Source organism: Anolis sagrei, chromosome 1, assembly GCF_037176765.1.
Source record: "Anolis sagrei isolate rAnoSag1 chromosome 1, rAnoSag1.mat, whole genome shotgun sequence".
In the NCBI taxonomy this organism is placed as follows: Eukaryota; Metazoa; Chordata; class Lepidosauria; order Squamata; family Dactyloidae; genus Anolis; species Anolis sagrei.
The window spans coordinates 134630670-134655820 of NC_090021.1; the positions used below are offsets into that span (position 1 = coordinate 134630670).

Sequence of the window (25151 nt, forward strand, 5' to 3'; positions counted from 1 at the left end):
GTAGCTGGAGAGTTCTTTCAAGGCATTAGTAAGTTGATTTTTGACTGTTTCAAAGTGTTTTGGGGGAACATGAGGAGAAGGGACATGCCTTCTCTCATGCATTCAGAAAGGGTGGGTCTCAGTTGAAGGGAGGGAGTAGGACAGGAGAAGCGAAGGAGGAAAGAGTCAGGGTGGGCGGGTGGGATGATAGCAGTGGTAAAAAAAGGGACATTGGAAGTGGCTGTGGCAGCTTTTCTTATGATGGCGGCACTTTGTCCACCCAACTATATACCAGACTCCTCCCCTCCCTCTTCTTGCTCTCCCTATCCCATCCTTTTCCTCCCTTATGCATGGAAGCTGAGTGAGTGAACTGATGAACAACGGGACACGTGTGGCCAGGCTCTGCCACATCACCAATGCATGTATTTGTGTATGTTAAAATGTGGTTCTGCACCCCCTAATTCCTGCAAAAGTGTGGAGATGACTAGTTCTATGGTGGAAATGGTGAAATTCACTTAATTCCCCACAATGACAAAAGCCTTCTTTATTTTAATAACAACAGAAGAAAACAAAAACTGTCAATCTGAATATCAGCCACTTCATTCACTATCATTTTAATTAAAGACATCATTGTCATCATCATGATCACCATCATGATCACCCACCTCTCCTTGCAGCTTGAAGCAGGGTACAACATTGTTAAACAGAGAGATAAAACACAAGGCTATTAAAATACATACAACAAGATATATCAGGTTAAAATACAGGTTAAAATTCACTAATAAAATATATATTAAAATTCACAAGTTAAAATTAACTGGGTAGAAAGTAGTGTGCTTTGCTGTTAGTAGTTTGGCTTGCTCTTAATTTAACTGTAAAGGTTTGGTGAAAGTTATGACCAAAATGTTATAAAAGACTCTGTTTTTCTCAGGTTTCTAGACACATTTATTTATTTTTCTAAATCCTTGCACTTTTTCCACCCACAAAACATAAATTGGCATAGTAATTATTTTTCATAATCAGCCAATAGCAAATGTTGCTGCTAAAGCCATAGATTATCCCCCATCCCACCCCACCCCATGAAATACTGTCTTGTTTCCTGATTCTCCAGTAAGCTAGGAAACACTATGCGGATTATGAATTTTTCATGCCTTGCTGGCTATATATTTCAATATTAATTTGATCTTGTGGGAATTTCCGATACCTGGAGGTCTTTGTTATGCTTATGCCAATGTCTATCAAATACAAACTTTCCAAGGGTGGCTTTTATAATACGGCACTTCACAAAATTGTTTCCTGAGTCTATTTCTTGTTTGTTTATTCTGTCAGAATGGGATTCACGGTGGCTTAGTAGGATGGCCAAAATGCAGGGGGTTTTTTTCATGTCAGGAGCAACTTGATAAACTGCAAGTAGCTTCTGGTGTGAGAGAATTGGCCGTCTGCAAGGACCTTGCCCAGGGGATGCCCGGATATCTTGATGTTTTACCATCCTTGTGGGAAGCTTCTCTTATGCCTCCGCATGGGGAGCTGGAGCTGAGAGAGGGAGCTCATCTGCACTCTCCCTGGATTCGAACCTCTGACCTGTCGGTCTTCAGTCCTGCCAGCACAAGGGTTTAACCCATTGCACCACTGGGACTCCTGTCAAAATGCAGTTGCTCAGAATAATACAAAATGACAATAAAACCAGAGGGAGCAAAACAGCTGACTCTACCTAACCAAAACATTAATGATTCATCTGGCACCGATCGGCCTGAAATGATTCTTATTATTTGAGTGCATTGTTTTTCATGTGGATTACCCGCACAGGGTATGTGTGTGAAGATAATTCATTTTTAACCCTTCCCAACGTGTAAAGGTGCTTTTTCATAAAAGCCCTATCTTCCATATTTGAATAGTATGCATACAACTTCCATTGAAGTTTGCTAAGCAATAAAAAACACTTATAAGCACATCCATGGGCTTGTCCCCACTAGCCAAAAACCCCAGACTCACTTCTAATGGAAGGCTGTCAATCTGTCTTCATAACACACAGCTATGTCTGGTTAGTATTCCAGGGGTTCAGGGTTTAAATTGACTTTGTTCCACTTAAGGTAAAATTGGAGATAGTCCAGAGTTATCTTAAAACTCTGGAATATTCTGCATCTTGGGGGCAACCTAGACATGTGGAAGAACACCTGTGATTCAGCTGGATCCACTGTCCAAATGGGACACAGAACCATCACTTTGATGTCTATAGCTGTAAGCGATGGCACCAGATTTGGAATGAACATGGCAAATATGGGGCAGGTCTGGAGTACATTTATACTAAGCTAAACTGCCTGGCGTAGATGAACCATAAATTAAACAACCCCCTATAAAGTTTAGGGTGTACACATGCACGCTCATATCAAATTCTCTTGAAATCAAAGTAAAGCCTAGCATGTGTTTTTTTTCTTGCAGCAAAAGCCATGATCTAGTTTAAATTGAGTCCTAAATAATTTATTTTCCCTTTCAAGATGATTAATAAACATGATGTATTGTTAATGTGGGAATGTGATTTTAAAAAACTAAATAAATAACTACTTTAAAAAGAGGAAAATCAATGGTACAGAAACCTATATCAACGATTAAAACTTCTAAATAGGTCACTTTGGGCCCTTCTTCTCTGACACAAAATGCAGACTCCATCTGATGTCCGAGATGCCGGATTGGGCCCTTGTGGTGTCCTTACAGGGACTCCCTCAGTTGCTTCGGAGGTGACAGAGAGTCCCTACTGACAAGCCACACCAAACAGCCACTCTAAAGGTCTCCCTCGTGCTATCCATGTCATGGCTCTCCCCACCTATGACAAGGCACCTTGGCACTCTGCCTAATGTCAGATAGAGTGCTGCCACACAAGGGATATGGGAGGCAGGAGGAGGAAAGCATCCTCTCTCCTTCCCATTACTCTTGGCACTTCCTGACATTAAGTAGAGTGCCAAGGAGATGGTAGGTGCCATGTTGTATCTGAGGACACCCACAATACGGGTGGGGGATGACGGGACTGCCATCCAGTGTCTCCAGGCAACCTGAGCCCAGAGAATGTGGGATTGTTCTCAAAACAGTTGTGGCCAGTTCTGGTTAAGAACCAGTCTAAGGCTGGATCCACACTGCCCTATAATTCAGTTTCAGAATGTTGATTATCTGCATTGAACTGAATTATATCAGTCTACATTGCCCTGAAATCCAGATCAATCAATTAATCCACATTCTGAAATGGAATTATAGGTCAGTGTAGATCCAGTCTAACTGTCTTCATGAGTTAACCCCATGAAGCATTTGTCTGCTGCAGGGCTGATTCAGAAACACACCAAGATAAGTGATAAGCGTAGTAAGTCTTTCCCTAATAGGAGGAAAATTGGGTCCTTTTGAATACAATAGATATACTAGTTGTTCATCATATAGCGATCGTGCGTTTTGCAGAGTTTGTAATGAATACGTTTAATTATTCATTCATTTTCACAGTTGTTTAACTTTCAGTCAATGAGTGTCAGCAGTAATTGCAATCAGTATCTAATCAATTTGGGTCATAGCTTCCAGCTATGATCCCAAATTCAATCCCTGCACTTTACTACTGTCCCCTGCCCAGAAATATAGTTTTCCACCTCATATTGCGCTTTATCCCCCAATCATGTCAACTAGTACTTGCACTTTATCCATCAGGTAATTCCTCAAAACTATCTGTCATCCCCCCACCCTCGAGCCCAGAACTATTTTTCTATTTCAGACAACTGGTTGTTTGTGATGGTTGTTTTTATATTGTGTTACAGTCTTTATTTTGCTTTATGTTGCTGTTTTTTTTCTCAATTTTAATGTGTTTTTTAACTATGTTGATCAGGCTTAACTCCATGTAAGCTGCCTTGAGTTGGAGATGGGGAGATGGAGGTGGGGTACAAAAAGGTTATTACTGACATTTGAAACATAACAAGAGTACACAGCGAACAAGGTCACTATACTGGCTGTTATATTGGATCACACATTGGACACTTCCCAAGTGTCTAGGACTGTGTGATATAGCGGCAAATAATGCACGCAGATCTGAGTAGGGTGGCCTTTGCAGCTGACAGATGGTAATTTTGTCAGCGCTGATTGTGTTTAAGCACAGGCCAAGGTCTTTAAGCACTACAACCAGTGTGCTGATCACCACTGGGACGATCTTGATTGGCTTGTGCCAGAGTCTTTGCACTTAGATCTTTAAATTATTGTATTGAGTCAGCTTTTCCAGTTGTTTCTCTTCAATCATGCTATCACCTAGGATTGCAACATCAACGATCCATACTTTGTTTTTTAATATGATCGTGAGGTCACGAGTATTGTGCTCCAAAACTCTGTCAGTCTGAATTCGGAGGTTCCAGAGTAGTTTGACGTGTTCATTTTCCATAACTTTTTCAGGCTTGTGATCCCACCAGTTCTTTGTTGCAGGTGGATAGTATTTGTGGCACATGTTCTGAGCAACGGTGTTATGCCTCTGCTTGTAGTCTATCTGCGCAATCTTCTTGCAGCAGTTGAGGATATGATCTATTGTTTCATCTGCTTCCTTGCAGAGTCTACATTTGGGATCTGTTGTCAACTTTTCAATTCTGGCTTGGATGTCATTTGTTCTAATGGCTTGTTCTTGGGCTGCCGGAATCAGGCCCTCCGTCTCCTTTTTCAAAGTTCCATTTGTGAGCCACATCCATGTTTTTTCTTTGTCTATTTTGCTCTGTTTTTCCCAGGAACTGTCCATGAAGAATCTTCTTTTGCCAGTTTTCTCTTCTGCTCTGCATTGTGTTTTTACGGTATCCACTCTTTGTCTTTTACACTTTAAGCAGTTTTCTGCTATTGACTTTCATCAATGTTGGTTCTTGACTGTCTTTCAAATAATCTGCCAGTGCATGTTTCTCTTCATTATTAATGTTAGCCTAAGAACATTGCAAGCAAACTTGCATTTTAAAGAGATGATTGGAAATCTATTTTAATTTATCAAACTAATGTATTCCCTGCCTTTCCCCCAATGTTGCCAGCAAGGCATCTTACAAGCAAGCTAAAAGAAGAAGATAGAACTAGAAATAGTAGAAACACACTTAAACAATATATCATATTAGCATACTCTTAATTTTACATATTTTCCTGTGAGTCATGCTTTCTCATGATATGACCAAAGTACAACTGTTTCATTTTAGTTATTTTGACTTGTAGAGAGGTAACTTCTTTGAAACAACAGAGGCACAGAATGAGAATTTGTGGAACAGCCAGTTTAATCAATGACTTTTGAATGAAAGAGAGAAGATCAGCAAGCGGTTGGGTATAGGACAGCACTTTAGCTCAGCTCCCTACTCTTCTGAATCTACAAATTTGGTCTTATTTAAAGTCAGATTCGGGCATGCTAAGTAGAAAGATACTTCTGATAGATTCAATCAAGGAAGCCATGGCACTGAGTTGGCATGGTTGTTGTTAACTGGGTGACTTTGAGGGCTTATTCCTACGGTTGCCATGAATAAGCAACCTGAAATTGATAAGCAATCTGAAATTGATTTTATAGCCGTTAATAATGACAAAAGTAGATTAAAAATATTTACATGATAATTAGTAACTATTAATGACTTTCTCCCTTTAAAATGATAAAAAAAATCCAGTTTTTTGTCTTTGGACTTTGAATGCCCCTTATCAGAGGCCAGATTGTCTGCCCTCAAAAAAGTCTACTCTTTGCAAGATACAGTAGACATGTCCATTAATTATTCCTCTAAGGAGAACCCCATTCTGTCATGCTCAGCACCCCCAGATCCAGTTCATCAGCACAAAAGAATGAAATGATGCTTTTTTCTGGATAGTTGCCACTTAACATTGGTAGAAGAGACAGGCACATTTTATTACTTCCTCATAAATTTCGTGTACTCTAACACTTCAGCATTTTATTGGATCTGTGTCCTCTAAGGGGAATAAAAACATCAAGCAAAATCTACCTTTTAGCCCCAGCTACAGTCGACTGACAAAATCAAAGGGACTTGTATTAATATTGAATTGTTTTTGTTGTGGTGTGCCTTTGAGTCATTTCCAATCTTGACAACCCTAAGGCAAACATACCACACAGCTTTCTTGTGAAGATTTGTTCAGAGGATGGTTACATTTGCCTTCCTTTGAGTGTGACAGATTTTGATTTTCACCCAGTTGGTTTTCATATTGACTTAGCATTCTATTTATTTTAATAAGTCTCTTCTACTCAACTAGCAGTTGCACTTAGCCCTTTCCCCTTTTTATCAGATGTCTTTAATCCTAAAAAGCAATTCACAGTGTTTGATGAGTGATACAATAGCATATGTGTTTCCGGGGTAATGTTGACAAGAAGAGAGATGCAAATTGTTGATGAAGCAATCAATGGACAATCATGTTTTAAGATAGCCTTCACCAAGCTGGATGTTTCTAAATGCATGGACTACAAACCTCATCTTTGTAAATCTGAAATTGAATTGTGGGATTTGTACCCCAATTTGTATCATGTCAGCTTTTCCAGTTGTTACTCTTCAATTCTGCCGTTGCCTGGGATTGCAACATCGACGATCCATACTTTGTTTTTTAACACGATTGTGATGTCAGGAATATTGTGCTCTAAAACTCTGTCAGTCTGAATTTGTAAGTCCCAGAGTAGTTTGACGTGTTCATTTTCTGTAACTTTTTCAGTTCTTTGTCACATGTAGATAGTATTTGTGGCACAAGTTCCAATGAATCATCTGGGCAATGGTGTTATGCCTCTGCTTGTAGTTCATCTGCGCAATCTTCTTGCAGCAGCTGAGGATGTGATCTATCGTTTCGTTTGCTTCCTTGCAGACTCTACACTTGGGATCTGTTGTCGACTTTTCAATTATTATTATTATTATTATTATTATTATTGGCATATTAATTAATCAGTTTGTGTATATGTGCAATTTTTAAAAGTCTCTATCATTAAATGTATTTAAAATTCATTAAAAAACTATTAAAAATTAACAAACAGCACCTATCAAGAAGATCACTTCATTCAATTCCTAAAAGCCTGTCTAGAATAGAATAGGAAAGTTTTCACTTACCATTTAGGAAAGTATGCATAATTCCCTTTTTGCTGTCTTTCATTGGAAAGACAGCAAAAAGGGAATTATGCATACTTTCCTAAATAAGGAGTTCCAAGGTCTGGAAGCAGCTAGAAACCCAACCCTCATCAGTTTATAAAAGCCAAAAAGCACAGAAATGTTTTGACCTGGCAGTAAGGACAAGGTTGTCTTGGCCTCTCTAAAGAGGGAATTCCAAAATCTCAGAGCAGCCACTGTGAAGGCCTTTTCCATTGTTTCCATGAATATGCCTGGAAGGTAGTGGGACAAGGGCAGTTCTAAAAAGCCACAAAATGCAGGCTGTCTTTCTTTTAACCTGGGGTGCAGCCATGTTAAGTGGCTTTCCCTGGGTTAAATCAGGTCAGCCTGCATGTGTTTTGTGGGTGCCCATAGAGTGGTCTGCACTCACACTGACCCATATGATCAGTATAGATGGGACCAAAGGAAAGGGCATCTCCCACAGTTCTTAGAGTTTCAACAGACCCATCTATGGGGGTACAGTCTTTAACTTTAAGATATCTATTCATTTAATGCAGTGGTTCCCAACCTGTGGATTCCCAGATGTTTTGGCCTTCAACTCCCAGAAACAGCTGGTAAACTGGCTGGGATTTCAGGGAGTTGTAAGCCAAAACACCTGGGGACTCACAGGTTGAGAACCACTGATTTAATGTATCAAAAATACTTGCTAAAGATAAAGTCAATCAAATTAGATTTTTAGTTCCTATAAATCTTAACAAGTATTTTGTTAAGTTCTGGTGTTTTGAGATCAGAATTAAAATCAGATTAAAATTCTCCAGTGTATGAATTTACCTGAATCCAGCCCCCCTGCCTTTTTCATCAAGATGTCTGAATGCTAATGTAATTTCTGAACTTTCACAGGCATTGTTAAATGCTTTAAAAATTTCTAATTAGTGATGTCCATAAGGTGACCCTTTAACAGAGTTCTCTGGGATTGAGAGTGTATGATTTGCCCAAGATCATCCAGTAGGTTTCATGACCAAATAGAAACGCACTGAGGTTTCATGGGGAACTGAACCCTGGTTTCCAGAGTAGCAGTGCAATGCTCAAATCACTATACCACGCTGGCTCTGATGCCTTATCATAAGTGTCAAAACCACCAGAAACTGATCTCACTAAAGACCTTTGAAGGTCATCAAGGCAAGGCCACACGCAGCCAAGTACAGCAATTTGTACTTAATTTTCAAACAGAAAAGAGGTCAGATATAAAGTGGTGCTTCAATGCCTTTGCTGTAGTTTGCACGTCTCCTGGGTCTGCTTTTTGTATTGGAGTGAAAGCTTCCACTGGCAGCTGTCAAAAGGCTTGGGCGATGACCTCCAAAATATAGAACAGCAGGATTCATGAGCTGTAGTATTTAGGGAGGTTTTCACAGTGAAAAACCCTAAGTTTGCCACAGACATATATACTGTTATGACCTTACCATAGTTTGTGATAGCTCATCTACCAATACTAACAAAGAAGTAAGGAGACAGACTCACAGAGAGTTTTGTTATAGATTTCAGAATGATTTGCCATGTTTTTTGGGCTAGGACTATACTAGGTTTTCATTCTAATGTGCCTTCTCACGGCAATATATTTTGAAAATGGCCACCCATAACTACTCCATCTCAATTCCATTATTTTTCCCCAGAAAGAGTGTATGCACTCAGAGGGGGAGTCTGAGACTAAAGCAGATACTTACATTTGTAAAGCTTCCATTTATATGCACAAGCATGCACTTGGTTTCTTTAAAAGATAAAATTCATTTACAATAATTGCCCATGAATCTCAGTTTATGTCTCGTAATTGCCTTTTTTTTTGGCAGCCTCATTTAAATGATCGGACAGCTGCCTGTATTGGAGGCAGAACAAATTTGGCTCAGACTTCAGTTTGATATTCCGCTAAATTCTCCTATTTAAAGAGTGTCAATGGCTTCCCGCAAAAATAATTAAACTTAAGACCTGTCCTGTACCATCACCCAATTCCAATCTTCTGCATTCCTCCTTAGGGATTTCATCAATATAATTATGTACAGGATTATTAGGATCACAGAGTATAAGTGGATTAAAACAAGTTTGTTTGAGGTAAATTGACCTGGAGAGCTAACATGGTGCAGTGGTTTGGGCATTCAGCTCCAATTCCCCACTTTGCCATAGAAGCTCATTATGTGACCTTGCTCGTGTCACACACTCAGTGTGAGAAAACCCCATGATCATTTCAGTTTAAGGTAATCTTAAGCTAAGGTCATCTTAAACAATGACTTGAAGGGACATAACAACAACAACTTCACCCGAGGAACTAGTGTGTAAATTCTGCTGGGAAACAACACTGAGTATCTGGAATCTTGGAGGGAGCTGGTATGTGGAAATGTAAACATGCAATATTCATTTGGGCCTATTACTGTTAAGGCTACAATTCTATGGCTTTTTAGCTGTATATGTGTTTTTTGGGGGTGGGTTTGGGAGGGTTGGTCAGTCTACATGGCGTTAGCAGGATCTAAGGTAACACGCTCAGCATTGTGGTGTTGGTGCATCTGAGACTGTAGCGTAAAATGGAAATCTTTTATGTATGCAGTACTTACAAAGAAAAGAGAGCCCCACTGAACTCAGTTAGATAAATTGGTGGTTGGTGGATCTACAGATCTGGGGCAAGGCAAGTCCATTCTTCATATGATGGCTGCTCCTCTGTTGAGAGTAATGTCTTGAAGTATTTAAAGAGTGTAATCATATCTCTTCACTAAGCTAAACATGCCCAGCTCTTTCAACCTCTTCTCATATACCATATTTTGTTCTCCATATTTCTTACTATCTTTGTTGCCCTACTCAGAGCAGAGGAGGACCAGAGTTTGGGAATCACTGATACAAGCAAAGCAATAATCAGCAAGGCTTCACAGCACAATGACTTGGAAAGAAGGAGACAGTCAATACATAAATCCCCTAGAGCAGAGATTGACAACCTGTGTGTCGCAACACGTTAATGTGTAGGCTGCAGGGTGTAGGTGTGTCATGTGAATGCAAAAAGATATTACTAATGACCTCTTCACACATGCTGTTGGAATCGCCACAGGTCATGGCGATTTCAGCAGTGCACATCCAGGGGCATGGGGAACCCGTCACCCCATGTGCCCTGCACCACCCAACTCACCCTTCTTCCTGTCCCACAGGGGAAGTGTCCGTCACCCAGCTTCCCCTCATTGATCAAAGGCAACACAGGAAGCCCCCAGTGTTGCCGTGGTAGCGGCATGCACCAGTCTGCCTTGTCTTTTAAGATGGAGTCCCAATGGAAGTTGCAGTGCATTATATAATGGAAGCTGGTGGGCTCAGTCTTAAACGAGATGGCGAACAGAAGCATGCCGCCAATTTTGTCCCCATTGGATGAGGTCGAAAGATCTTTTTAAAGTATGTCATTATCTTACAAATCATATATTTTAAAAAAATAGAAATGAAAGGTTTTCATGGGATGCATTGTGTCCCTTTAGATTTTGTTATTACAATATATGTTTGTGCCCGTATCTCTTATAAGAGCTTGGTTTAACCTCTAATTTGCTAGGTAAACTGAATTACTGTGTTGTGGATTGATGCATGTCTAAAAAGTGTGTCACCAGCATGTAATGCTTGGAAAGCTCTGTCCTAGGCCCCTTCTACACCATCATATAATCCAGATTATCAAAACAGATAATCCACATTATCTGCTTTGAACTGGGTTATACGAGTCTACACTCCATATAATCTAATTCAAAGCAGATAATTGGATTGTATATGGCAGTGTAGAAGGGGGCCTAAAGAGCCATTGGAAGTTGCAACAAATCAACAAAGCCTTTCGAATTGTAGCAAGATATTGCTAGTGGCGCCTGAGGTTTGCACACAGCCTTTACTCTTGCCTGGAACTAAGCCCACCAAAGTTGAATAATGCACATCTTCATCTCCCGGAGACTCTGAGATCTGGCAATGCTAATCTGAATCTCTTGTATTACGGAGTAAGGATCTCATCACATTGAGTGCAGTATGCTGGGCAATAGAGGGGGAGATTCATCATGGATTGTGATGGATGCGGAGAGAGGTGTGAGGAACACGTTGCCTCACAGCTTACATCATCCACATTGCTCCTTGCCTTATCCCACAGAGGGAAGTGTCTCCACCCAGCTTCCCCCTGTTTTTCTCTATGCAACCTCATGGAGCCCCGTTGGTAATATATCTACATTGTGTGATGAGATCTGGTGAGCTCCGTGCCTGAAGGGAGGTTGAACTGTCATAGGATGGGCAATTTATGTGATGACATCGTAAGACAATTAAAGTCATCACCTTCTGCCTCACCTGGAGTTCAACTTTGGTTGAAGCTCCATGGCACAAACAAATATGAGGTTTCTCATCCTATTTTATTTTGTGTAGAGTAGGGAAAAGTTATTGTTTTGGACAGCAATTTCTAGAATCCCTCAGGCATGTGTCCAGTTATGTGGGTTGAGAGATTCCCAGACATTTATCCAAAAGAGTAGCTATTCCAAGCTCTTATGCGCCCATTGATTTTTTTTGAGGGAGTGGAAAGAAATTCAAGGCTAAAATTTCACTTTTTCCTCACTTATAGTTATTCAAAATGGTCCTCTCCCTCTACAAATCAGACTTTTATTCCACAAGTCCAACTGCATTGGTATAGTTTCTTTTTGGAAAGCCAAACCTGACTTAGTTGCTTCAAGGTTTTCACATTTCCATAGATAAGGAATGCATTAATATAAATGCTGATTTTAGTATGTACCTATGTACAAGATAGAGCAAAGTGAAGATCTTATCCAGAACCTTTCATATTGCCCAGTGAAAAGAGCCCCTGGAGAGAGATTTCTTTGCCACTATCTGCCAAACCTAGCAGAAAGATCACTACAGAAAAGCAAGCATATTTCTTTTTGAGGAATGCTCTACTGAGGCATTTCACACAATATATCTCTTTTGCTATTGCAGCAAGGAAGATATGATCGACTTACCAGAAAGACTATGAATATTTTTCAGCTGCCTAAATTCTGTTGTTCCCTGAAGTGTGTATTAATCTGTATAGGATGTTACAATTTCTTTTCAGGTGTTGAACTTGCAAACTTTAGGACTGCCATCTTGTTGGTTACTAAGCACAGGCATTAGTGGGTTGTTGAATAATGAGTCAATGCATAGGTAAATCCCACTGATTTAATGGGTTGACTCTATAATCAGGACTAACAACAGGACTCGGGCCCCTTCCACACAGCTGAATAAATTCCCACATTATCTTTTGAACTGGGATATATAGCAGTGCGGACTCTGATCACCCAGTTCAAAGCAGATATTGTGGGATTTTCTAGCACAACTTTCATTCAAAACCATTCAGAATGCTTGTAAGAAAGTGAGGGTCCTTCCACACAGCCTTATCTCCTAGTCTACCAAGGCAGAAAATCTCACATTGTCGGAGATTGTGGATTATCTGAGTGTGGACTCAGATAACCCAGTTCAAAGCAGGTATAGAGAAGAATGGGATATAAAGTTCTAAATTTTCTGTCTTGATATATGGCTGTGGGGAAAAGTCCTGTGAGCTATGTTTTAATTTTGGGGGTATTATTTTAATTGTTCCCACAGACTATTACAAATAATATGAAGCCCAACTGCAAGAAGGTGGTGGTGGAGGAACAACTCCAATGGTTTTGTAACACTACAAGAAGAAACATTTGTCCTATTTCAGGGGCCTTCCACATAGCTCTATATCCCAGAATATCAAGGCAGGAAATCCCACAATACCTGCTTTGAGCTGGGTTATCTGAGTCCACACTCAGATAATGTGGGATTTCCTGCCTTGATATTCTGGGATATAGGGCTGTGTGGAAGGGCCCTCACTTTCTTACAGGCATTTTGAATGGTTTTGAATGGAAGTTGTGCCTCAACTAATTCATTATTAACAAATTAAATCCCTCTGTCATTCAAGATCCACAGATTTGCAACACTTTACAATCTTGTATTTGATGTAAATGTATTTTGTGGTGTTGAATTAGAAATACTCTGTAGAGATGTCATCCCACACACAGTCCTTTCACAAATGTAATGACTCATTTCAATCTATATTAGAACATCAAAGCTACTGGTTAAACAAAACTATAGGTGATGGAGCAAACCTGAGTCCATTTTTGGATTTTGGAAAATCAAAGTCCTATAAAAACAGCATGTATTTGAAGAGTTCTTATGACCCTCAGTTTTGCAGGCCTAATTATTACATTTATCACAAGGAACTTTATTTGTAGGTGTTAGCTGCCCAAGAACAAAGAAAGAATGAAGTAACGACCAAGTAGAATCCATACATTTGGAAATTAGGTTCGTCCTATGTAATGTTATTTCATAAATTGCTTTCACCTAGTAATAATGGGTGAGGAGGGGAAACAATCAGACTTTGCAGTCAGTCATATCCAGATCTTTTAGCAAATATATCACCCCACAAGAATTTGGGTATTAAATTTACCTCTACAGTATGCCTGCCCCCCCCCCATCTGTAGGAGATACATCGCTAAACTTACAGGGGAAACAGGAAACCATGGATATTAGCAAATCTATTGAAATGATTGACATCTGATTGAAGTTAACACAGAGTCACTCTGGAGGACCTAGAAATTTCCTAGAGATTGTTAAGTCCTCCAAGGTAACTCTATGACAAAAGCACACCAAAGAATCAGTTAAAGGATGTAGAAAAATCCTAGACATATTTTGTTGATACTGGTAGGTGAAACTGTGGTTACCTGTCCTGTGGATACAGAGGTCGTATTGTAGACGTAAATGAACATTACGTGTACTTAGTTTGACTTATTTCCTATGATGGCACTATTGATATTGAACTAAAAAGAAATGGATTTTCTTTTACATTCATTACCCTAATGCAGTGGTTCCCAACCTGTGGTCTGTGAACCACTAGTGGTCCGCAAGAACTAAAATATGGCCTACGGCCTCACCATTGCTACACCGTTGCAACAAGAGCAACTGGTCTCACAAAACCCTTGTATAGTGCAGAGGCTTATTAAATATGGTTTTCTGAGGGCAAGCAGAAGGCGATTACTGGATGGCATAGGTTCTTTATCAGAAATTGGAGCTGATGTGATCTATTCAATGCTGTTTTCTGAATTAGCACCCCAAATAACCAAACTGAATCTAAAGTTGACCAAAAACTGATTCGTAACCCTTCTGTTACTAATGTTGGAGAGTGGTCCCTGGCCAAAGTGGTCCCTGGTCAAGTGGTCCCTGGTCAAAAAAGATTGGGAACCACTGCCCTAATAGCTTGTGTGCCTTCAAGTCATTTCCGAAGAACTTATTATGGGCTTTTCTTGACAAGATTTATTCAGAGGAGTTTTGCCATTGCCTTCCTCTGAGGCTATGAAAGAGTGACTTATCCAAGGTCAAGTGGTGGTTGTTTTGTTCTCCAGAGGTTTAGCTCAACACTCAAACCATCTTATTTACAATGTATTTTGTTTCTTTCCCCTTTGCACTTTTAGGAGTTTGTCTATGAATTTCAGTGGTGAGCATTAACATAAGTTTCTTTAAAATAATAATAATAATAATAATAATAATAATAATAATAATAATAATGCTGCAATTTGCCCACTCTAGTCTTGGTAGCTTGGCTAAATGGTTGTAAAATACAGAATGAGATCAATTACTAGCAAACATAACTGACTATGAACTTAGGGCCTTTCCAGACAGACCCTATATTCCAGGATCTGATCCCAGGTTTTCTGCTTTAACCTGGATTATATGAGTCCACATTGCCAGATAATCCGGGATAAACAGAATACCTGGGATCAGATCCTAGGATATATCGCCTGTCTGGAAGGGCCCTTGCTATTATTTGGCATCCATTGAATCACTTGTTGACTGATGAGCCAACACATAAATAAACCCCACTGTTTCAATGGGAGTGCTCTAGTTGTGACTAATAGTAAGTCAGGAGTATGACTTTTAACTGTTTCTTAGGCAGCAAGTAATACAGTAGGCAAAGAGAGTATATTGTAGGTATATATATAGCAGCATACACTAATTGCAATAAGATAAAAGCATTTGGTAGTATAATACATCCATTAATTCCAGAGTAGTACATTGGGCTTAAGCATTGATTTCAACGGGAGAAACGTAAACCATGCTATGACCCCCTTTGGGGAGATAAAGCGGGATATAAATATAATAATAATAATAATAATAATAATAATAATAATAATAATCTCTCCCTTTGAAAAATGTGTAGAACTGAAATTGACTTTTTTGGTCAGTATTGTTTCCACATATCCTGCACAATAAACTAAGGATGTGTTTGCTACAAAATGGAAGTTTATCTATAAAATGCTATGATTCTTTATATTATAAGGTCATGGCATGTTCAGACTGAGCGCAATTAATCACACTGCATCATTACAATCTGAAATGTATGTATGTATATGGGGGATAGGGCTATGACATTCTCAGAAAAGGACTTGATTGATTTGAAATCTCACAGTGTAAGAGAGACTGCTGGGGATGATTTGTGCTGATTTTGAAGCAAAAGAGCCAAAAAAGAGGTCGGTTTAATGTGAATATGAATTGTCCAAAAGACTTTGCCTGTGCCCAGTAGTTTGTTTTGGGGTTAAATTTGCCATCCAAACTCTATGCTTCTGCAGCATCTCTCAGGTTTGTTATGTTAGATTCAGGAAAAGGTGTGGCCTGTGCTACAGCCTAGTAATTATATAAGCTACAGGATGAGTCTGTTGTTACCATGTGCCTTTAAGTCAACCCCAGCTTTTGACGACCCAATCATATGGTTTTCCCGGGAAGATTTGTTTGGACAAGTTTTGCTATTACTTTCATCTGAAAATGATGCACACACTTGTTGTAGCTTGTATTTAAAATATGTTTCCATTTTAGATTATGGAGCTCCTAGGTCAATTCTTCAAGTACTGTAGCTTTTATTGTTTGTTCATTTGATCAATACGTTCTCTCTAGGAATGACCCAATCATATGGTTTTCCCGGGAAGATTTGTTTGGACAAGTTTTGCTATTACTTTCATCTGAAAATGATGCACACACTTGTTGTAGCTTGTATTTAAAATATGTTTCCATTTTAGATTATGGAGCTCCTAGGTCAGTTCTTCAAGTACTGTAGCTTTTATTGTTTGTTCATTTGATGAATACGTTCTCTCTAGGAATGATCTAACATGACAATGTGGTCAACTTCTGCTGGAAGGTGACCATAAAGTTATGCTTAGAGGATTTTGATATTATTACAGAAAACTCATCTCTAGGCCTTTGTAGGTCCTCCAGCATGATGCTATGATCAACTAGGGGCCTTCCACACAGCTATATAACCCAGAATATCAAGGCAGATAATTCACAATATCTGCTTTGAACTGGATTATCTGAGTCCATATTGCCAAATAATCCAGTTCAATCTGGATTTTATACAGCTGTGTGGAAGCCTAGGCTGACCATAGATTGCCACTGGAAGACCTAGCAAGGTTTTCTCAGGTCAAAAAGAACAAAGAAAATAGCAGTTTTTTTATTTGTAGTTTTCCTTCAAAAGCAGTAGTTCCCAACCTTTGGGCCTCCAGGTGTTTTGCACTTCAGCTCCCATAGTTCCCAACAGCTGATAAGATGGCTGGGATTTCTGGGAGTTGAAGTCCAAAACTCCTGGAGGACCACAAAGGTTGGGAGCCATTGTGAAGGAAGTTGCCTATCTAGTGATTTTATGTGAAAACGGAATGTAATGAGAATGAGTGTAGTTCCTTCTCAGAGAGATAGGAGACAACACAAGGAAGGAGACCTAATTTATTCTATCTCAGGATAGGAGAAGTGTCTTGAATATAAAATGTAAATGTGAACTTTATACTGTTTTACTAGGTTGTCTATACAGGCAGTCCCCGAGTTATAAACATCTGACTTACAAATGACTCAGTTAAGAACGGGGGTGAGACAACAGGAAGTGAGAGAAATCTACCCCTTGGAAGGGAAATTTACTCCTGGAAGAGTTATCCTGGGGAAAAGCGGTCTCCACTGAAGCTTTATCACCAATCCTTGTTTCCACAACAAACTACATGTTTCAAAATGCAATTATCACAGGGACAGAAAGGGAGGAGAAATCATCTGAATGTGGGCACAGACAGCAAAACAAGCACCGCAGGAGTGTTAGCTCTTCCCTGAGCGAGCAAAAAAATGTATTTGGCTGGATTTACACTTTTAAAATGTATCTGATCTGACTTACATACAAATTCAACTTAAGAACAAACTTAACTTGAGGACTGCCTATATATCTTATTCACCCTAAATATTTTGAGCCAATTATGAATGGAATTAACTCTAAATATGCATTTAGCAAAGTGCAGAGGTATATGGTTTTCATATAAGAACATACATTAGTAGAATTTGACCACATCAAGTCATAGATGTTCATATTTTCATGCCATCTCTATACTCAATGTATGTACTTAACTCAAACAAAATGAAATTTGTTCTGTAAACACAACTGGTATCTAGGTGCTCATGGCCTTCAGATAGCATGTCCACACTCTCTTATATATGAAAACAGACAAGTGAACATTAGGGGTCATTAGGATGAGATGTCTATGACTTCTTCTAACACCTTCGTCATCTATCCATTCTTCATTTACTTGGTTCAAGTACTTAGGCTTTGGAGCAGTTGTCCACAAACTATTGGTCATGTTGTCTAGGAATTATTGAATCATTTGGCCAAAATATGGAGTGGGCAGATAGAAGAAGGCTGTTGCAGCTTTTGGGGCAGCAAATTCACTCTCTGTTGTCAGAAGTTTGGAGTTGTATAGGAGCTGTCCAACTATTTCCATCTCAAGTTTGACACCAGGAGACCTCCCATACAGCTTGGAGCAGGTGCAGAAGGAGTGGCCATAAAACCAAAAATGGATTTGTCACCCCTACAACAAAGAGGAGTACTTTTTTATGAGGAAGGTCTTGATGAGGAAACGGGTGACCTAAATAAGTCAATCATTTTTCCCCCTTATGGCCTATCCTTCTGCCCATCTATGCCCAGATAGATGAAAACCAGACTCTGTAAAACCTTTGTGTGTCTGAAATTGTGTGATACCCTGTACTGAATTGATCACAACAGTGTTATAATGATTGTTATGTACATAAATGTTCCTGACAAGAAGAACAAAGCAATTCATTGCTAAATAAATAAATAAGAAAGATATCAAGATTTCCTGGAACCACAGGAAAATCAACATTGATATTTTATAGTTGATTTTTCCATGGGAGTGTTTTGCTTTTGTCATGCTAAGGGTACAGGAGGAGAGGTAAAGGCAGGGTGGAATGGGAAACACAAAATGAAAGGGGAGTGTCACTTCATAGTGACATTATTACAACTTTGCCTGTTGGTTATACAGTATGACTCCTGTATCCTTGCAACCAATAGGACCTTTTGTACAAGCCATATCCCCTTATTGGCACTTGTGCCATTCATTCAGGTCAAAAAAATAGGGATCGTTATTATCCACAGTTTCATGTATCCAAGCAAAGTCTGGATACAGATCTGGAGGTTGTACTGTATATGTTTTCCTTATGTTTGATGGTTTTGAAATGTCTTGAAAAATCTGTAACTGCAAAAGCAAAAACCCCTTGGAAAATGAAAAAGAGGTTCTTCACATACTTCTCAACAGCCAGAAAGTGGTGGTGCCAAGTACCTTTCCAGTTTGGATGAATCAGAACCCATCTGCATGTCACTCCATCATGTCCGAATCCATTATGGAACCATGTATGAGAATACTGAATTGATTTTTGAAGCAACCGAGCCTTAGCCCTTTGTTTTTTTAAAAAAGGTGTATGTTTGTTTCCCTCATGTAGAACGTGCATCTTTAGTCTCTTCGAAGACCCACCTGTGACTGGACCGGTAGTCTTCTGGTTTCCTCTGGCACTAAGCACAGCCAAATGAATCCACACATATTGAAGAGATGCTTCAGCAACCCAACTAAATGAGACATGGTTAAAGGAGCTCTCTCTCACACAGCACTAGGGGAGATAATCAAAAAGCAGTAAGTGGCAAAACCATCAGGCAGTACTGACAGATTTTGCTATGGCTTATTGTGCATTTGCTGCTACAGCTTCACACCTATCCCCCATTCCACCCAAAAAGAAGCCATACATGCCATTGATAGCCTCATTTTATACTTTTTTGGCTAGAAAGAGAGTTTATATAAAAGGACTGCCTCTCCATATGACCCTTTCCCCCTCTATCCCCCCCTCCATTAATTAACACCCGTGGGTGCTGCCTAACTCTGCCAAATGCTTCCTGTCACAGTTGCCATCATTTACCTCCGCTGCTGAATGATGATGATAATGATGACGATAACAATGTATTGTGACCTAAAGTTAATGTCGCTTGCTGCTCCTTTGCTTGTTACTGTTGAAGAACTTTAATTTTTTTAAAGGAAACTTCAGTAGGCCAAATGTGCAACTAATCTCGGCTGATGACTTCACAATAAGGCAGGCTACCTCAACACCAATAAAATTTTGACATTACCCATGTTCGGTTGTGAGTGTGTATTCTTGACAACTCTTAATATCCAGTAATCAAATCAAAGCAAGCTCAATCTTTTCCCTGCTCTGATGGTAACTAAACACAGTTGTTTAGATCATTCATTTCCTATGAAAAATCGTGGGTCCCTGTGCCAATAAACGAAGAAGGTATTACGGATGGTTAATTCATAGAGCATTTGCATGTTACACAACTGTATTGCTGTGATTCCATGAACCATACATCGAATGAGATTTTGGGTTTACAACTTGGTGAATGTAAACTGCAATCCCAGGATTCCACAGCTCCATATCTTCACCAAAGGACCCTTTTGCACTGCACAGTTATAGAACTATGAATTCAATTTAACTGCCATGGAAGCAGTCTTTGGAATCCTAGAACAGGTGATTTAGGGAAGTGTGGGAGACTTATCGCATAAGGGAGGTAAACTGGCATTGAAGCAGAGCTCCTTATCCCACAACACCATATGTACCCCACTGCTGGTCTGTCTCCTTCCCATTATCAGCCTTTCTTCCACTATTGATAGGCAAAACTTGTCAAGAACTTCCAGTTCTGCCACATTCCCATCACCTACTTGATGTTGATGAGGCTATTCTGCTTCTGTGTTGACATGCTGGCCTTGAGGTCATATCTTAGGCTAGGATTCACCTGTCTTGCACTCTCCTCAATATCTGTTCCAAAACCGATTTTTAAAAATTATATATGGATGGTAAAGGTTTCCCCTGACATTAAGTCTAATTGTGTCCAACTCTGGGGGATGTGCTTATCTCTCTAAGCCAAAGAGCCAGTGTTGTCTGTAGACACCTTCAAGGTCATGTGGCCAGCATGACTGCATGAAGCATGCATATATATAGACACCAATCACTGTTCTAACTGTATAATTGCATAAAAACAATAATAAAACAATTATAGACAAGTGGAAGTATAGGAAGGCATGGTTACAAGGGTATGTGGAAGTACGACCACAGGATGATGGGTGGTGATGACACAAATGGAGAGAGGTGCAATAACAAGGGCACTCATACTGGTATTTAGTATCACTTCTTGCATGACTGCCATGGAATAGCAGCTTTGTGCAATAAAGCCCTAGAATTCTTCGGTTGAAATGTTTAAGTATCTGTTCCTGTACCGCAAACCCCAATATCCTATAAGACTACAATTGTGCGATGTGAAAGAGCCCATTAAGAGCCCTTATTAACAATGCTTTCTCTCCTCCAAAACAAGCAGAAGTTACAGAAGTTAGACTTATGTCTAATTTGTTTTATATAATCATTGATGTATGCTGATATACAAAGTTTCTCAAATTGCCATTTACTCCCTTGTATGACGAAACCCCTGAAATAGATATCTGCCACAGGGTCTTGATAGTACCCTTCAGGCTTTGTGGCATGTCTACCTCCGTCTGCCATGCAACCAGGAAAGAACTACATACTACTCCCAGTCTCTCAGCACTTTAGAAATGTCTGACTTGGAGGGATAACATGCAAGCCTTCAGAGGTAGAAATTTGGAGGATGGCATCAGGAGAAGTCATAGATATCTCTCTGTAGCTGTTCTCCTGATGCAGAATCTTGACTAGTGTTACTGACTCACAAACTACTCCAGTATGCATCTCCTCTTGGCCCATTTTCCAATTACAGGCAGCTCCTGAATTACAAACTTACAAATGACTCATAGTTAAGAATAGGGGCAAAATACCAGGTCTACTCCTCGTAAGGGAAATTCATTCCTGGAATAGTTATCATGGGGAAAAGGTGTCTCCACTGAAGCTTTGTCACTAATCCTTGTTTCCACAGCAAGCCAAATTTTTCAAAATCCAGTATCACAGGGGCAGAAAGTGAGGCGAAATCTTCTGAATAAGGACACAAACAACAAAGCAAACACTTCAGGTGTGTTAACCCTTCCCTAACAACTTGGGGAATGCCTGTACTGGGGGAAGTATTCAGTTGGGAGACGTGAATGATGTCCATCTTGTTTTCTCCTCCACATGAAAGCAAGCAGTGGAGGTAGCACAGAAGTAATTTCTACAGCAACAAATAGATTTGACAGGAATTTCCTCCACTAAAGTATCTGACTGTCCAACAGCAAATTGATGAAGACTATTTACTGAAGACCTCTAGACTATTTAATCGTGTGTCCAGCTCTTGTCAGATTCCGAAGGATCTATCTTGACTTTTGGGAGTGGGAACATCAGAAAATACATTCATATCTCCAGAGTTGGCAGTTTAATAAACATTGGCCTTGCCCAAAGGTGCTCAACCAGTTGTGTTCTCATTTTAGCTGCGATGAGTGATGGTGATGTATGCCTTTCAAGAACTGTGCAGTTGTCACTCTAATACTCCATAACTGTCGATTTCCTTCCTTCCTATTTCCCCATTAATCTTGCTTCTGCCTCTATTCTGAGATGGCCAGAAAATAAAAAGAATACTGTATAAAGAGAAAGCAGCAAATGTTTGGGACTTCAGCTCCTACAACATTGCTGAAGCCTGTGGGAGTTGTAAAAAAAAAAAATCCAGAGGGCCAAAAATTTGAGAAACACTGTTAGAAACCCAAGATATATTAAGAAAATTCATGTTTGGCCCTTATATTTTATTTCACAGTAGGAAGTTCAATTCTCTGGACCATTTGGGGTAATAAGTTTTCACTCTGAGTTATCATTTATCCAGGTTTTTTTTTTAAAAAAGGAACAAATGATCCATGCTGTAGGCATATGGCACATCAATGACAATGGTTTCCACAGAAAAAATCCCTTGATCCAAACTTTCCTTTTGCTCCCAAGTTACTTCCTTTATTCTTTTCATGACTGATTGGATGGAATTAAAGAGCAATTGATGAATATATTTCCAGAATAACAATGCAATTCCTGGATAAGTTAGATTATCAAGAGTTGAACAAAGCAAACAGCTCTGGCAGCAAAACAGCATCATTTATTGGACTTTTTGCAACCACCGTTTCAGAAAAGTGGTCCAACAAAATCTTCCCGGTTATTTAAAAAACACAGAGTTAAATACACATATTGTGACTTATCTGAATTGTATGTGTGTATGTGTATATATATATATATATATATATATATATATATATATTTGTGATTCTGACATAGAACTGTGATTTTAGATGCCACTTCAGGAAAGTCCACTTGAAAGTATCACTGAAATCTATTTTAGTTAGTTAAATATTTTTGGACTTTAATACTGTTTGTGGCAAAATATTGACTACTTGTGCAGCTACTGCGAGAAAGTATGAACTGCATTTATGGCTGTTATTGTTGGAGTTATATCAGAATTTTTGTTCTAAAACAATTACGCTGAAATATACAAAACTCTGTTGCCACCTTCCATTATGTTGACTTATGACAATCCATTGAAAGAGACCTCGAAGTCCCTCTGCTATCAACTGCCCTGCTCAAATCTTGCAGACTCAGAACCATGATTTCCTGGGTTAAATCTATCTGTAATAGACTCTTCTTCTTTTCCTACTGTGTTGTACATAACCAAGCATTATTGTCTTTTCTAGTGAGCCATACTTTCTCGTGATGTCTCCAAAGTACAACAGCCTGACATTAATAATTTTTAGCATTTGATATATCTCTATATTGAAACTTGACTAGTTCCTTCAGAACTGGTCTTCCAAATCCTAATCGGATCTCTTAACTACAGCCTTCAGTTCAATTCATAATTAAAGCTAGATATAAAAAGTCGTTATTTTGGTCCCATTACAGTTCACTTTAAAGTTGTGTAAATTATCTGTAGTGGTCATTTTTATTATTACAGAAATAGAAATAAACATTATACTTAGAAGTGTGTCCATTTAAAAAACAAAATTCAGGGATGAGTAAATCTAGGTAACCGTTTTGTATTTATGATGACTACTTAGTCAAAATTATGACACTATTGCTATGATTGTAGCCTTCCCCGCTCCTCCTATTTTACTAGGCACTATCTGTCTGGGGAGAAGGACATCCATTTGTCTTGTGAGTAAGCATGGTCGAATGAAATTTCTATCAAGTTTTCACTAAAAGTGGTTAACTGAACTTAAACCAAGGCCCCTTCCACACAACTGAATAAAATTCCCTATTTTCTGCTTTGAGCTGTATTATATGGCAGTGTGGACTCAAATATTCCAGTTTAAAAAAGATATGGTGCCTTGGTATTCTGGGTTATATGGCTGTGAGGAAGGGCCCTAAGTGACTGATGTAGAATACCGAGCTGAAATATTGCATAGACAATGCTGTTTCTTCTTTCAAATTTGCCAGATTTGCTCAGAATAAGTCCCCAACTATAGCATTTTCTGTGCAGGAAACAAAATTTTATGTATAACTTCTGGCTACAACCCAGGAGTGCAAGTTCGAAAATGTGGATGCAGCAAAAATGTATGCCTCAAGCAATGTTGGTCTTATGCAGCTAGTTTCACACAGGTGGAAAAATATTGAACACATCATGTTTCTTTTCCTCAGAAAACTCCGAGATACATCCCCCCATATTTTTTCTAAGAAAGGCAGGGCAGTATAAACGAGATTCTTGTTCTACCCTTAGAACAAGTTAGCGAGTAGGGATCTTTACTCATTTTGTTCTCAAAGGAAACAGCAAGTCATTTTACCTATGTACTTCCCACTGCAAAAACAAGCTATGAAAACTACATAGCTTTTGAAGACTATTTGCAATTTGGTACCTAATCTGTGCAAAATTCACATGTAGTTCACAAAATAGCATTTTTCTGTGCATGGAATATTAAGGGAAAGGTGGGAGATATTCCGCAGGGTTGTTGGAAAAAAAGGGTGAGTTGTATTATACTTTTTTTATTCATCTGTGTTAATGTAGCTGCAAAAGATACACATTTTCAACAAATATATGCCATCTCTCCATATTTGCAGGGGTTAGGAGTGAAAGCTGAAAAGAATAGAATAAGAAAATTACCTCCTTTTTAACCTGAGAAAACACCTGAGACAATCTCTAGATCTCCAATGAGGGCCCTTCCACACAGCCATATAATCCAGAATATCAAGGCAAATAACCCACAATATCTGCTTTAAACTGGGTTATCTGAGTCCACATTGCCATATAATCCAGTTCAATGTGGATTTTATACAGCTATGTAGAAGGAGTCTGAGTATCTATGATCAACTTCCATGAGAGGTTGACCGTAGAGTCATAACTAGAAGAGTTACAAATCTATAAGAGACCCTATTAACCAAGGGCCCTTCCACACAGCCCTATATCCCAGAATATCAAGGCAGAAAATTCCACATTATCTGAGTATGGACTCAGATAACCCAGTTCAGAGCAGATACTGTGGGATTTTCTGCTGTGATATTCTGGGATATGGGGCTCTGTGTAAGGGCACTAAGGCAACCAGAAACTACATTCATCTGGCATCTACCTATGGATGTCAATAAGCAGAGGGGCCTTCCACACAGCCCTATATTCCAGAATAACAAGGCAGAATATCCCACATTATCTGAGTGTTGACTCAGATAATCCAGTTCAGAGCAGATACTGTGGGATTTTCTGCCTTGATATTCTGGGATATAGGGCTGTATGGAAGAGTCCCAAATGTGCTAATAATCAAATCCTAAAGA

The 25151-nt window shown here is 39.3% G+C and overlaps 1 protein-coding gene across 2 annotated transcripts in view; it reads left to right on the plus strand.

The window, feature by feature from the left end:
• The window catches only part of KCNS3 (potassium voltage-gated channel modifier subfamily S member 3), a 79132-nt gene extending 59577 nt beyond the window's left edge, over positions 1–19555 (plus strand). For both annotated transcript variants that reach the window (XM_060787307.2, XM_060787313.2), the window contains one exon: positions 18885–19555. In XM_060787307.2, the coding sequence (XP_060643290.2) occupies positions 18885–18922 (38 nt within the window). In that variant the 3' untranslated portion in view covers positions 18923–19555. The remainder of the gene's footprint in view (positions 1–18884) is intronic.
• Positions 19556–25151: the final 5596 nt, after the last annotated feature.